Source organism: Schistocerca nitens, chromosome 5 (genome assembly GCF_023898315.1).
Source record: "Schistocerca nitens isolate TAMUIC-IGC-003100 chromosome 5, iqSchNite1.1, whole genome shotgun sequence".
Classification (NCBI taxonomy): domain Eukaryota; kingdom Metazoa; phylum Arthropoda; class Insecta; order Orthoptera; family Acrididae; genus Schistocerca; species Schistocerca nitens.
Window position 1 is genome coordinate 848,353,378 of NC_064618.1, and position 15,522 is coordinate 848,368,899.

General features: G+C 38.1%; 1 protein-coding gene across 1 annotated transcript in view; it reads right to left on the reverse strand.

Annotated features, from left to right (window-relative positions):
• Nucleotides 1-1,225: 1,225 nt before the first annotated feature.
• The window catches only part of LOC126259316 (titin homolog), a 951,541-nt gene continuing 937,244 nt past the window's right edge, over nucleotides 1,226-15,522 (reverse strand). Inside the window, exons 49-50 of the mRNA XM_049955994.1 lie at nucleotides 3,747-3,927; nucleotides 1,226-1,997 (exon numbers count right to left, since the gene is read on the reverse strand). Coding sequence (XP_049811951.1) covers nucleotides 1,894-1,997; nucleotides 3,747-3,927 — 285 coding nt within the window. The 3' untranslated portion in view covers nucleotides 1,226-1,893. The remainder of the gene's footprint in view (nucleotides 1,998-3,746; nucleotides 3,928-15,522) is intronic.

The following is a 15,522-nucleotide window of genomic DNA, read 5'->3' on the forward strand; positions in this document are numbered from 1 at the left end:
TGCAAACTTTTCCCTGCAGCTTTCATCTCATTTGATTAAGAATCCAAACTGATTTGACTTTCACCCCTTCATCAATGCCTCTCCCCTCTCCTCTCCACCAGCATTTCCATTCTTTTAAAGATACAGTGACTTGTGATTTTTATGTGTGTTACCTCAATCATCTGTTCCTGTCAGCTATGTGGTGATTGGTACTGTCTCCAATTTACCAACTACCTCCTAAAAAGATGAGTTTTCTGTTACATACTGAAAAATAAACTGGCCTTTATCTGTGTAAAAATCCTTTTTTTAAGTATTTGACATGATAATGGAAAACTAGTTCAAAAGCTGAGCTCCGTTCTTCATGCTATTTTGTTGGAAACTGACATTCTGAGCCGTGGCTGTGTACAAAATATAGGTTGACTCTCACAGAGAAGATGACAGCAATCAGCCACTTTTTACAATGCTATTTATTTATTTATTTAAATAGCACCACAATTGGTTTCAAACTGACAGGTTCAACACATGGAGGTATGTATACAAAGATTTTTGTATATTTACCTCCATGTGGTGAAACTTCTTAGTTTGTGAGGGCTGCTTTAGATTATGTGCATACATATACATAAAAAAAAGTGCATCATACAGTTTTCGCTGCTGCAAGATCACGAGCAGTCTGCAGTTGAACGTAAAGGTGTGGATGTTTCATCTGCACCACCACCCCAAGGAAATTTCATCATTTGTGAAAACAAAAGCTAATGTAAATTGTATCTTAATGTGAAATAGCTGTCTCAAGATGGCGCAATTTAAATAAATAAATAGCATAGTAAAAAGTGGCTGGTTGCTGTCATCTTCTATGTAAGAGTCAACCTATATTACGTTCTTCAATTTCTTGTTATATGCACATCCACCACTCAATAGCATCTCTTAAGTGTTGAGTCTAGATATCAGAATATTACCAGCAGACTTCAGAAATAATTATGTTTACAATTATATCTGCACTCCAGGCATTAATATTAATTAAAATGTAGGAAAATCGATATCTCTGCAAACAATATCACAATGTCTTCTTTCTTTCTCTTACTATGTAGCCTCCACACTCAATGAAGTTCATTGCATGACATTAAAAACACTTACCATTTAAAAAATTAAAGAAATTTATATCATATGGGACTCACAGCTATGTCAACATTACTTTTTGAGTGAAAAAGAACAGTGAGGAAGATGAAAGGATGGATTTAAAATCCACTGAAACATTTGAATTTCTTGAAAATTTTATTTACAACATGAATTTTCTACACAGAAAGGTGCAGAAATTCACACACTACATAGCAGAAAAGTAAAAAGAGAAGTTCAAATTACATAAGTCAAGCACCATACAAGTATTTCAACAACAGTTACCATTTTTATTCATTATTTATAAATTATTTCATTTACAAAGAAGAACTAATATATTAAATGTAACCTGCCACACAATGTAGCACAGCAACAAAGCTCAGCAGCAGTACCATCACCTCGTGCAACACTATAAATCAACATGCACCCATTACCCAGAACTAGCCACCACATCAAAAATGCATTTAAAGGAAGCTCAGATCACAAACATACATGACAAATGCAGCATCATTTTGGCAAGAATTAAAGAAGCAAGTAAGAGTTACTAATATAAAATGACATCTTTTGGATATAATAATTTCGCTGAATGAAGATAAATGCCTAATTATCACATGACTACAAACAATATCAGTTTTTTTTCCATTGCTCAACTTTGTACATATGGCCAAAACATCATCAGAAACTTTTTAGTTGTCCTTGTAACATTGTGTACTATAGCAGTTTGGCAAAAGAGAAAAACTATTTAACTTTACTTGGAAATAATAGAAATAAGCTTGCCCAATACCATCACCCATTGCAGCAGATTTACTTGCGAATTCCTCGTTTCTCACCTGGTACCTGAAGAGTCGCTGTTGTGCAAGATGATCCAAGCATATTAGTGGCAGTGCATGAGTAGCTCCCAGCATCTTCTGCAAGTGAAAATGTGAAGATGAAATGATAAGATGCAGTATTAATAAAATTACTATTTTATGCCATTATCCACACAGATAACATTTTGTAAGAGCCGATGAAGTAGTAAGTAACCAAAAACACTGATACACAGTACAATTATTTAATGGGAATAAACTGGTGTGCCATTTCCATGCACAATCACTACTTACCTCCTTTGAAAATACTTGAAAATATTATATATACAAGAAACATAAAACACATTTTTTTTTTAAATGAAATACTTAGCCAGCTACAATTTGGATTTCGAAAGTGTGTCTTCATGGAACATACTGTTTTCAAATTCATCAATATTGCCAACTGGTATTTTGATTGTGGAGTTTGTAGTGTTCTCCTAGAGAAGCTCAGTTATTATGGTATCAGATGCCTTGCAGGGAACTGGTTTTCATCCTACCTAACTGAAAGATACAGAGTGTTACATTAAGAAACCCAAGGACTGTACACAATGAAACCGATCTTCAGAATGAGGTATCATCCTAAAGCTGTACCACAGGCATCAATACTGGATCTGCTCTTATTCTTGTTATACATAAATGGTCTGCTATCTTATGTCCAAGAAGCAGTAATTGTTCTCTTTATTGATACTGCAAGTATTATAATCACTCCTAATGGAGGAACTCCAATACTGGAAAATTTAAATAATATTTTATTGAAAATTAGTAACTGCTTCTCTGCAAGTGATCTGCCACTGAACTTCGATAACATACAGTACATGCACCATTAGAAATAATGCATGAGGGTAAATCAAAAAATGAAACAAAATATTTTAAATTATTTGTTTATACTGACAAGAACCTCAACTGGAAGTCTCATATTATAGATCTCTTTGAATGGTTAAACTCTGCAACTTTTGTGTCATGAATAATATCAGATTTTGGAGATGGAAAATTCAAAAATTGATCCCCTTTTCATATTTTCATTCACTAATGTCTTATGCTGTCATATTTTGAAGTAAATCATCATTGTACAGAAGTGTATAATAATGATAATATGTATTGTTCAGTTTAGAATGTGCAACAAACAGCTCCATAAGCCGTTGGACATACTGACAACAGCCTGACAGTACGGTTTCTCCCTTAAGAAATTTGTTGTTAACAACCAGTCCCTATTCAAAAATAACAACATCATTCACAAATATAATACTGGATGGAGAACTGATATACACTATCAGTCACTCTACCTTTGTGTGGCACATAAGTAGTAGCAATGTCAGCCGTAAAAATTTTTGCTCACATACCCAATGAAGAAAGAAATTTAATAGATGATAAAATTAACTTCAAGCACAAACTGAAACTATGTGTGCTTAGCAAATTTTCTATTCCACAGGAGAATTTCTGAAGGTATTATAATAAAGTATGTGTGTGTGTGTGTGTGTGTGTGTGTGTGTGTGTGTGTGTGTGTGTGTGTGTGTGTGTAAGTGTGTGTTAGAGAGAGACAGAGAGAGAAGAGAGAGAGAGAGAGAGAAAATAGTTAGGTATAAAAAGAAGTAGCTTATGGCAATTACTTAAAATATCAGCATGTTGTCATATTTTTGATTGTGAAACTGTACTACGATTGTAAAAATGACATGTTCCACAACACAGCAAGGATGGAACATGTGAATAACTAACTAGCCTCACAACATTTAAGACAAAAGTTCAAAAATGTCATGTATATTAAATTTATAGCCAATATACATATCACCAAATAGTAAATTTGGTTGGAGTTACCTGGGAATGCATGTGGGATTGTTAGACGGCATACACCATTTCTGTAATGGAGTTGGTAATCTTCAGAATTTTCAATTATCCTCCCATTCTTAGACCAGAGGATATTAGGTGCTGGCTCAGCTTGGACAATACATTCAAAACGGGCTGTCTGTCCACTTACAACAGCTATATCCCGCAGTGGCTGTTCACAAAAATAACAAAATATCTATCATTAAAAAACATTTTTATATTTATATTAAATAACTCAAAGTAATATTGTTAGTGACAAAAAAAAATCCATACTGTCAATTTGATATCATTAACATTCAAATAACGGTCAAATTTGTTTATTTTTATTGTCTGAAGCTCTTATAAGGCACAAAACTTTGAGTTTCCCACTGCAGAGTTTCTCATCATACTTTAGCACCGCCACCGTTTCTTGGGCATTACTGCAGAAACTAGCAGCTCAGTCGCAGCAGCTGAAGGAGACATAAGGAGCCCGCAGGCACTAAGGTGTTGGCATGCCGGTTGCAGCAACAGGGCTGTTTATGCATTATGAGGTGGGCCACGCCACGCACCAAAACCCTGCCAATGCAGTGGTAAGACAGGGCTCTTGCAGGACAGGTCAAGCGGTTTCTACATTACCAGAGGACAGATTTATTGTTCCAAACGTTGCTGGAAGCAGTGCATTGGCACAACAAGTGAGCTTCTAATCCCTAATAAATACCCATCAATATCAGCAGAAGTATCAGCTGTCTGGCAACACCTTCTACGACAAAAGGGCTATGGTAAGTACTGGAACAATATGGCATACCATTCAGTCACGATGAGTTCAGGCATTCTCCAGCAGCAGCTGGACTCCTGCCCCGGAGGGCACCAGATAGAGACTGGGGTGGTACACCCGATCGCCCCTCTACACTGGTACCGGCGCCCTGGCGTCGTGTGCTGTCACTCGCAAGTTTGAGACCTGTTACCAGAAGCTGTCATCCCCTGCAAGTATTCCAGCAGTCTATGGCACCATCCACGAGCAGCTGCACCACACCTAATTGGGGTACAATGCTGGGCGAACTTCTGGTGTCAGCAATGCTGGGCACAGATGTCAAAGTCTTCTGAGCAACAGGCTGCCACTGCAGTGCATCTTGTGCCATCCGCATCACATGCTGAAAGGCGCGTGGTGATTCACCACAATGCCACCAGTGTACTAGCACACGTTTCAATAAAATGTTTGACTTTTGATGTTGTTAGCCTGAGCTGCCGTCGGCCTGCACCATTGCAGTGACCCACTGCCACAACCCAGCCCTGCACTGATGTAGCCCTTCACCCCAGGTCAGCTTCAATATAAACTACAGATATTTTCTACCAATGTTAAACTGAGATCTTGAGCAACAATAATACCACAAGTATTATCATGTTACAAACAAGAAAATTACATGTAGAGCTACTCAATATGATTGAAAACAATTAACTCTGCAGTCTCAGTACGTAGGAGGGAAGAGAGAGAGAGAGAGAGAGAGAGAGAGAGAGAGAGAGAGAGAGAGAGAGAGAGAGAGACTGCCACCAGCCATTGGACATCCACTAATGGATAAATTACTCATACAGACTTGTGCATTTGATCTTGAGCAATAAAATTCCAGGTTACACCTGTAAGTTTCTTACATATGTCATCTACCCGCCTTTCATTATGTCATTGCCTTGACCTTTCCTTATCTCTTGAACGTCAAGAAAGAACTTCCATGGGCCAACTACCAGTCACTCGCCTCACTGTATGGCCTAGAAATTCACATCACGCATCTGTTCACTGCTTACTGAGTAGCCTTCTGTGTCTGATCAGTTTTTGTGTTAAATATCCATGAATCATTAACATAATACAAAACTGCTAATACACACTGTTTGGAAACTTTCTCTTGTTTGACAGTTCCATTTAGACAACTGTCTATTTTAACCAAACACACTGCAAGTCATTTTACACTTAGCAAGTCATTTTACACTTAGGTTTGTTGCATTTATTGTCAATCCAGTTGTTTTCTTCAGCAGCCCTAATTTAAAACCTCATCAACTGGTTCTATTAAATCGTAGTTAATCTGTACTAGTTTCATTTGCAGTTGTTCACTGTGTATTGTATCATATTATTATGACTGATTTTGGGACTTACTTCCAAGCTTGCTCCATTATGAGCTTACACAAAATGTTGAGGGTTACCACTCTTAGAAATAAACAGTACAATGTCATCAGCAAAATTAAATTGGTTCTGAAATTTTTTGTTAACAAATATTCCTTTTTTTGTTTCAAGATACGAGGACTTCCTCTAACAATAGTTCTGGTGACATGGAATCTCCTTGCCGAGTCTTCGTTGCATTCTGAATTTCTTTTTAAATTAATGAGTTCTAATAGAAGCCATAGTTCAGTACGCATATTCCTCAGTACATTAAAACACGTTATTTCACAAGAGCTATTGATATAGATTTTGTTTAACACCACTGACAGAAGAATATTAACCAATATGAATTTCACCCATATTTCAGTGGCTTTTTCATTTTGTCTGTGAAAACTTTCCATTGCGATACATTCTGCAGTTCCTCTCCATTATTTGTGGGTATTTCTTGACATCCCCTTTCATTTCTGTAGTAGCTATGGACTGGCATGTCTCCACCTGCCATCTTTAATTGACAAGGCAAAGTACAAAGCATTACTGTTAGCACAGTTCTGCCAGGTATCTCTGATTAATATGGGCTGATTAATATGGGCTGATATCAACCACGAATCATGGACCCTGCCGTTGGTGGGGAGGCTTGCGTGCCTCAGCGATACAGATGGCCGTACCATAGGTGCAACCACAACGGAGGGGTATCTGTTGAGAGGCCAGACAAACATGTGGTTCCTGAAGAGGGGCAGCAGCCTTTTCAGTAGTTGCAGCGGCAACAGTCTGGATGATTGACTGATCTGGCCTTGTAACATTAACCAAAACGGCCTTGCTGTGCTGGTACTGCCAACGGCTGAAAGCAAGGGGAAACTACAGCCATAATTTTTCCCGAGGAAATACAGCTTTACTGTATGATTAAATGATGATGGCGTCCTCTTGGGTAAAATATTCCGGAGGTAAAATAGTCCCCCATTCGGATCTCCGGGCGGGGACTACTCAAGAGGACGTCGTTATCAGGAGAAAGAAAACTGGCGTTCTACGGATCGGAGCGTGGAATGTCAGATCCCTTAATCGGGCAGGTAGGTCAGAAAATTTAAAAAGGGAAATGGATAGATTAAAGTTAGATATAGTGGGAATTAGTTGAAGTTCGGTGGCAGGAGGAACAAGACTTTTGGTCAGGTGATTACAGGGTTATAAATACAAAATCAAATAGGGGTAATGCAGGAGTAGGTTTAATAATGAATAAAAAAATAGGAGTGCGGGTTAGCTACTACAAACAGCATAGTGAACGCATTATTGTGGCCAAGATAGACACAAAGCCCATGCCTACTACAGTAGTACAAGTTTATATGCCAACTAGCTCTGCAGATGATGAAGAAATAGATGAAATGTATGACGAGATAAAAGAAATTATTCAGGTAGTGAAGGGAGACGAAAAAATGGGTGACTGGAATTTGTCAGTAGGAAAAGGGAGTGAAGGAAACATAGTAGGTGAATATGGATTGGGGGGAAGAAATGAAAGAGAAAGCCGTCTTGTAGAATTTTGCACAGAGCATGACTTAATCATAGCTAACACTTGGTTCAAGAATCATAAAAGAAGGTTGTATACCTGGAAGAATCCTGGAGATACTAAAAGGTATCAGATAGATTATATAATGGTAAGACAGAGATTTAGGAACCAGGTTTTAAATTGTAAGTCATTTCCAGGGGCAGATGTGGATTCTGACCACAATCTATTGGTTATGAACTGCAGATTGAAACTGAAGAAACTGCAAAAAGGTGGGAATTTAAGGAGCTGGGACCTGGATAAACTGAAAGAACCAGAGGTTGAAGAGAGTTTCAGGGAGAGCATAAGGGAACAATTGACAGGAATGGGGGAAAGAAATACAGTAGAAGAAGAATGGGTAGCTCTGAGGGATGAAGTAGTGACGGCAGCAGACGATCAAGTAGGTAAAAAGACGAGGGCTAATAGAAATCCTTAGGTAACAGAAGAAATATTGAATTTAATTGATGAAAGGAGAAAATATAAAAATGCAGTAAATGAAGCAGGCAAAAAGGAATACAAACGTCTCAAAAATGAGATCGACAGGAAGTGCAAAATGGCTAAGCAGAGATGGTTAGAGGACAAATGTAAGGATGTAGAGGCTTGTCTCACTAGGGGTAAGATAGATACTGCCTACAGGAAAATTAAAGAGACCTTTGGAGAGAAGAGAACCACTTGTATGAACATCAAGAACTCAGATGGCAACCCAGTTCTAAGCAAAGAAGGGAAGGCAGAAAGGTGGAAGGAGTATATAGAGGGTTTATACAAGGGTGATGTGCTTGAGGACAATATACGGAAATGGAAGAGGATGTAGATGAAGACGAAATGGGAGATAAGATACTGCGTGAAGAGTTTGACAGAGCACTAAAAGACCTGAGTCGAAACAAGGCCCCGGGAGTAGACAACATTCCATTAGAACTACTGATGGCCTTGGGAGAGCCATTCATGACAAAACTCTACCATCTGGTGAGCAAGATGTATGAGACAGGCGAAATACCCTCAGACTTCAAGAAGAATATAATAATTCCAATCCCAAAGAAAGCAGGTGTTGACAGATGTGAAAATTACCGAACTATCAGTTTAATAAGTCACAGCTGCAAATTACTAACGCGAATTCTTTACAGACGAATGGAAAAACTGGTAGAAGCGGACCTCGGGGAAGATCAATTTGGATTCCGTAGAAATGTTGGAACACGTGAGGCAATACTTACCTTACGACTTACCTTAGAAGAAAGATTTAGAAAAGGCAAACCTATGTTTATAGCATTTGTAGACTTAGAGAAAGCTTTTGACAATGTTAACTGGAATACTCTCTTTCAAATTCTGAAGGTGGCAGGGGTAAAATACAGGGACCGAAAGGCTATTTACAATTTGTACGGAAACCAGATGGCAGTTATAAGAGTCGAGGGGCATGAAAGGGAAGCAGTGGTTGGGAAAGGAGTGAGACAGGGTTGTAGCCTCTCCCCGATGTTATTCAATCTGTATATTGAGCAAGCAGTAAAGGAAACAAAAGAAAAATTCGGAGTAGGCATTAAAATTCATGGAGAAGAAGTAAAAATTTTGAGGTTCGCTGATGACATTGTAATTCTGTCAGAGACAGCAAAGGACTGAAGACCACAACAACAACAACAACAACAACCAACCATGACCAACATGAACATTTGTCACATAAAACTTAAACCTACTGGCAAGTAATAGATCAATACATCTGAAAATGAATCAGGTCTCATGTTTCCAAGATACACGTATAGAAATGAACCCAAAGGGACAAGTATAACAAAAATATCAAGTTAACAGAACCTTCCGTCAGTTCTTGGTAGAACAACATTGTAGAACAAAAGCAAACTATTGATTTTCATTCATTAAAAATACCAAGTATTACTAAGGTGATATAGATTTCTTGCAAAGGTGAGAAGAGTATATCTAAAAAAATGAGGCAATCCTGCCCGTAAATCAATACAAAAGCACTGTAAAATATTAAGTAAAATTATTAATAGCCCCAAAAGCATATATTTAGCACCAAATTCAACAAATCTTTTAACGAAATCAAACAAGTCTGGCATATAGTAGAGAATGAGATGAATATCAACAGTACTGAAAGAAGCAAAGACTTGTTTTGAGCATAAGAAATAAACACATAAAAAAAAAGTTTTGCATCATCCCGGTTCCCAGAACTCCTGAAGACAGACATTGTCTGTGGATATTGTATCACAGGCACAATCCCTTTGACTGTTCAGAGATGTCACTAAACCCGCATAAAGATGTAAACAACCATGCATGAACAGTGCCTACTAGACGGAGGTGGTCTGGCAGCCGATCAGTTCCAGTCATTCCACCAGAAAGGAGGTACACGGCTTGCGTTGTCTGTAGTTCAACCATGCCTAGACGGTCAATACCACTGTTCGATTGCATCTGCGTTGTTACTTTGTGCCAGGAAGGGCTCTCAACAAGGGAAGTGTCCAGGTGTCTTGGAGTGAACCAAAGCGATGTTGTTTGGACACGGAGGAGATACAGAGACAAGAACTGTCGATGACATGCTTCACTAAGGCCGCCCAAGGGCTACTACTGCAGTGGATGACTGCTACCTACAGATTATGGCTCTGAGGAACCCTGACAGCCACGCCACCATGTTGAATAATGCTTTTTGTGCAACCACAGGACATCGCGTTACGTCTCAAACTGTGCGCAATAGGCTGCTTGATGCACAACTTCACTCCCATCGTCCATGGCAAGCTCCATCTTTGCCAGCACAACACCATGCAGAGTGGTACAGATGGGCCCAAAACATGCTTAAAGGACTGCTCAGGATTGGTATCATGTTCTCTGCACCGATAAGTGCCACATAAGCCTTCAACCAATCATCAGAGACATGTTTGGTGACAACCCGGTCAGGCAGAACGCCTTAGACACACCGTCCAGCAAGAGCAGCAAGGTGCAGGTTTCCTGCTGTTTTGGGGTGGCATTATGTGCGGCCGACCTACGCTGCTGGTGGTCATGGAAGGCGCTATAACGGCTGTACGATATGGGAATGCCATCCTCCGACCGAGAGTGCAACCATATCGGCAGCATATTGGCGAGGCATTCGTCTTCAGGGATGACAATTCGCACCCCCATCATGCACATTTTGTGAATGACTTTCTTCAGGATAATGACATCACTCACCTACACTGGCCAGCATGTTCTCCAGACATGAACATGAACATGAACATGGCTGGGACAGATTGAAAAGGGCTGTTTATGGACAACATGACCCACCAACCACTCTGAGGGATCTGCATCGAATCGCCATTGAGGGTGGGACAATCTGGACCAACAGTGCCTTGATGAATTTGTGGATAGTATGTCACAATGAATACAGGCCTGCATCAGTGCAAGAGGACGTGCTATTGAGTATTAGAGGTACCAGTGTGTACATAAATCTGGACCACCACCTCTGAAGGTCTCGCTGTATGGTGGTACCACATGCAATGTGTGGTTCTCATGAGCAATAAAATGGGTGGAAATGATGTTTATGTTGATCTCTATTCCAATTTCTGTACAAGTTCCGGAACTCTCGGAACTGAGGTGATGCAAAACTTTCTTTGATGTGTGTACATAAGTAACTGAAAAATTATTCTAAAATTTTAAATGATCTCTCTCTAAATGTTGCTGGGAAAATAAGGCTGGAATCTCTCTTCAGAAAAGACAAAACAGGAATTCTGAAACATCATTTCATTAATCTTTTTGGAAAGATAGATGTTCTCTCATAACTGGGAATGAAGTAAAGGAAACCACTACCTCTTCAAAAAGTAAAGGATTTAATATTTAGATAATATTATCAGTAAAGTTTTAAATGCCTCCTTAGACAAGTTCATGAACCCAGTACCATACTTAATGCACAAAGGACATTCACCTTTGTGAAGGCCTCACCATAAAAATGGAGACTGTGAGTATCTTACTTGCTTTCATGTAAATTTATATTCTTTATGCTTGTTAATATAGTAGGATCATAAAGTCACAGGTGTTAATGAAATTTTAAATGTAAATGGTGGCCTTACAGGCTGTGTGTTACCACAGATGAAGTAGATTGTTTGTGCCTGACCTTGTGTAAGACAAGTTAGGTCCTGCACAAATGTTATGCTTATAATAGTCATATAGTTAAAGTTACTGACTGTGAAAGTATCAATGTTTTCTGTGTTGTTGTATATATGTGTGAATTAAAAATCTTTGAAAGTTGTCTATCACATATCATTATTTCTCTGGGTTCAGGTGGCATATTGAGTGATGCTGGTTATTCACTGAAGGTACTGCCATACATTGTGGTTTTTAAATCAAAGTTTCATTTCGAAAATGGCATTTGATGTTTTGTCAGCATGGTAGCAGATGTGCGCAGTTGCTAAAGTTTACATGAAGTGTGACAGTTGTGGCCGATTATGAAAATAACTGGGTGTTATAGAAGTTCAAAAGACAAGGCAACAGCTGGCAAAATGCAGCAATTGAAAAACTCAAGTGCCAAAGAAAATTGGAGGACTTGGAGAATCATAACGAGAACTATTTTACAGTGTGACAAAACCTTTGACATCATAAATGGCGAGCTGATTAAGTCAGAAGAAAATGGGCAAATTACAAAGTAGATCTTGCTAAATGGAATAAGGCTACTGCAAAAGGAAGGAAATGCCTGATTATGTCACTTGACATCAAGCCTTCACTTCATGTTGAGTAATGCAAGACTGCTAAAGAGATTTGAAATCAGCTGCATAAAATTTATGATGTTCACTCAGCTATGCTTGGATTCCTACACAAAAAACAGAAGAAGTTAGATGCTAAATCTTCAAAAGAATATGTGGTTGGTTATGATGACTATTAATTTTATGTTTATTTTCCTGAACAAAGATGTTTTTATGTATGCACAGATGTTAAAATAAATTGCAAACAATTACATAAATTATTTATTCAAGAGTTCATTAAAATGAAAAAACTCAGGCTCATATTACTGTGAGAGAATTATGTACAGATGGGGCCAAGGAGTTCCATAATAAAGATGTAATTACGTTTGCTGACTCAGTTTGACTGAAACATTCAATTACTGCACCATATATTCCTCAGCAGAATGAAGTTTTTGAACAGGAAAATAAAATATTTTTGTGAGATGGCAGATTCTTAGCTCTGCTCTGCTCTGCTGAATACCTACCGAAAGACTATGGTGTGAGACTGCTCTGGCTGCACAACATACATTTTGAATCAATCAGGTCCCACGAAAATAAAAAAGTAAAAGAAGAAGTTAGATGCTAAATCTTCAAAAGAATATGTGATTGGTTACAATGACTAGGGATTTCATGTTTATTTTCCTGGAAAAAAAGTTGTTTTTATGCATGCAGAGATGTTGAAATAAATTGCAAACAATTACAGAAACTTTTTATTCAAGAGGATAAAAACATTGCTGATATATCACATGCAGATGAAAATGAAAATATTACGGAAAATGTACATGAAAATGGTTAATTTGAAGAGGACAGTCTATGGGACTGTAAGCGACAAAAGGGTTAGCAACCATTTATATGACACCGAAGGACAAGTTGAGAACAACCTGGAAACAAGAAATGAAGACAACAGAAGCCACAATTTATGTGAAAGCCAAAATTTGAGGAAATCATGTTACTGTGAAGATTCAGCCCATCAACCAAGAATGATCCTTCTTTGCAGACACCAAGAAATTATAATGAAGCAGTGCAGTTAGAAAATTCTGAGGAATGGAAGAAAGCAAAGAAGGAAGAAATGAATGATATGGGAAAAAAATCTAGCATGGGAACTAGTTTATAGAACTAAAATGAATGAGGTAATTGAAAACTGATGGGTCTAGCTAAAAAATTAAATGTAAATAACAAAGTCGTTCAACATAAGGCTCGACTGGTGGCAAAAGGCTATAGCCAACATATTGGCATAGATTGATACATTCAACCTTGTTGCAAGATTTGAGACAATGAAAGCCCTGCTGAGTGTTGCAGTTAAACATTTGTGTATAAGGAAATTTGATGTAAGGACAGCATTTCTCAATGGTATTGTGAAGGAGGAGATGTACATTTATCAACCAGAGGGCTTTGATGATCAGCAGACATTCTGACATAAGGGTTGCCATTTATAAACTTACAGATGATGAAGGAATGTTGGTATAGCATCTGTTTCATAATATACAGTGCATCCTAGAAATTATGCGACAAGCTTCTAGAAGGGATGGAGTACATCATAATGAACAGGAATTTCATAGCAACCAATGGCTGCAAACATTGTCATACACTGCTAGGTGGTAATGTAAATGAGAGTACTGGATGGGAATGCCATTAAGTGGTGCTGTACACGAGAATACTGGATGGAAACGTGTGAATTTCCTCATTCAAGTGCTAGCCAGCATATGAGGAGCATGGAATGGTATACAAACAGTGACGTTGCAGACAAGCATTTAATGTATGGAATTACTGAGTGCAATGGACAAACCATTGGACGCATGTATCAAGAACACTTCCCAGACAGATGCCAACCACACCACAGTGTTCTAAAAAAGTTCATTACATCTGAACATAAAACTAACACTGTGTTCAATAATACAGCTTTCTCTGATGCTAACATATTTCTGTCAGAATTCTGTATCCTGATTCAAAGTAAATTTGCTGTTTATTAAGCTGAGCAGCAAAAACTATATCGAATTCCATTTCGATCATAAAAATTCTACAGATGATCCTTTTTGTACGTGAGCAATTCTTTGGCTTCCATGTTGATAGCAGAGTTACTAGGGGGCAATAGATCTTCCAGAGTTTAAAAATGTTGTCCCTGGTGACTTTGGCTTTAGAATAACTTCGAATCTTAGGGATATTGGCATCATGAACTTCACGTACTTTGGATGCTGCCACTTTTATTGTGTGTTACAGGATTATACTTTTTAGCAATTTATTCATGTGAAATAGCTTCATCTATCTTGAAACATGGGTTGCCTGAATTATTTGCAGGGTGTCGCAAACAAAAATATCCTGTCATAGTTTCTTTAAGAAAGTCAGCCCACTTACTGCCACATTTGTTAATTCCATCACAACCTTTGTGGTTGACAATTCTGCACGCTGTGAATTTAATGAGATACCAGCACACAAAGATCACAAAACTAGAGGAACATACTATTTCCACAGCAACATGTTGTTTTGTATGTCTCGATTTATGTCTAAGATACCTTCAATCAATATTTATATAGCCACAAAAAGTACATCACTGCACAGAAACAAAATGGACATCAACAGTGAGCAATAAAAATTCACAAATTATTTAGTGGAATGAACAGATATTAGCACAAAATCATAGCTCCAGCTAACCATGATCAATAGGATGGTACAGAAACAATTCCATTGACAGTGACAAGAGCTTAGCTAGAGCCTGTTTGCTGCTTGTGTGCATTCTGTCACTAGAATTGAACTTCTTTCATAAACTGTTTTATATGAAAAAGCAATTACACAAAACTAAAAAAAATGTTTATTTCATAGAAAGGTAATAACTCACATCAGCAGTAGAGGTGCAGCTGATGATTGTCTGCAACTAGCAGTACATAAAAAACGATCTAAATGGACTTTGGGAAAATCTTGGAAAAGTTAACGGGTCGAAAATTACATATTTAGTGATGTGTTATGCTACTGTCCTACTCCAAAAGACACTTGGTCTACATTGACGTGAAGAAACACTAACACTCTTGTTCCTGGAAGTCCTCTAAAAGCATTTACAGGAATGTATTTACAAATGACTGAGACAGTGGTGATATGAGCAATATAGGGGAAAGATAGATTGATACTTACCGTAAAGAAGACATATTAAGTTGCAGACAGGCACAAGTGGTCTGAGCTGCTAGAAATGGCAGTCATATGTGCGTTATGTGTGTTTGCTTTCCTGGCAAAGGCTTTGGCTGGAAACTAACGTGTGTCTTTATGTTGTGCCTGTCTACAACTTAAAGTGTCATCTTTGCAATAAGTAGCACTCTTATCTTTTCCCTACATTTTTGATTTTCCAACCTGGGGTTTCCACTGTTTGAGATAGTTGTGAAGACCCTCATAAGAAAATGATAGAATGTCAGTTTTGATACTAAAATTATTGGAAATAAAATA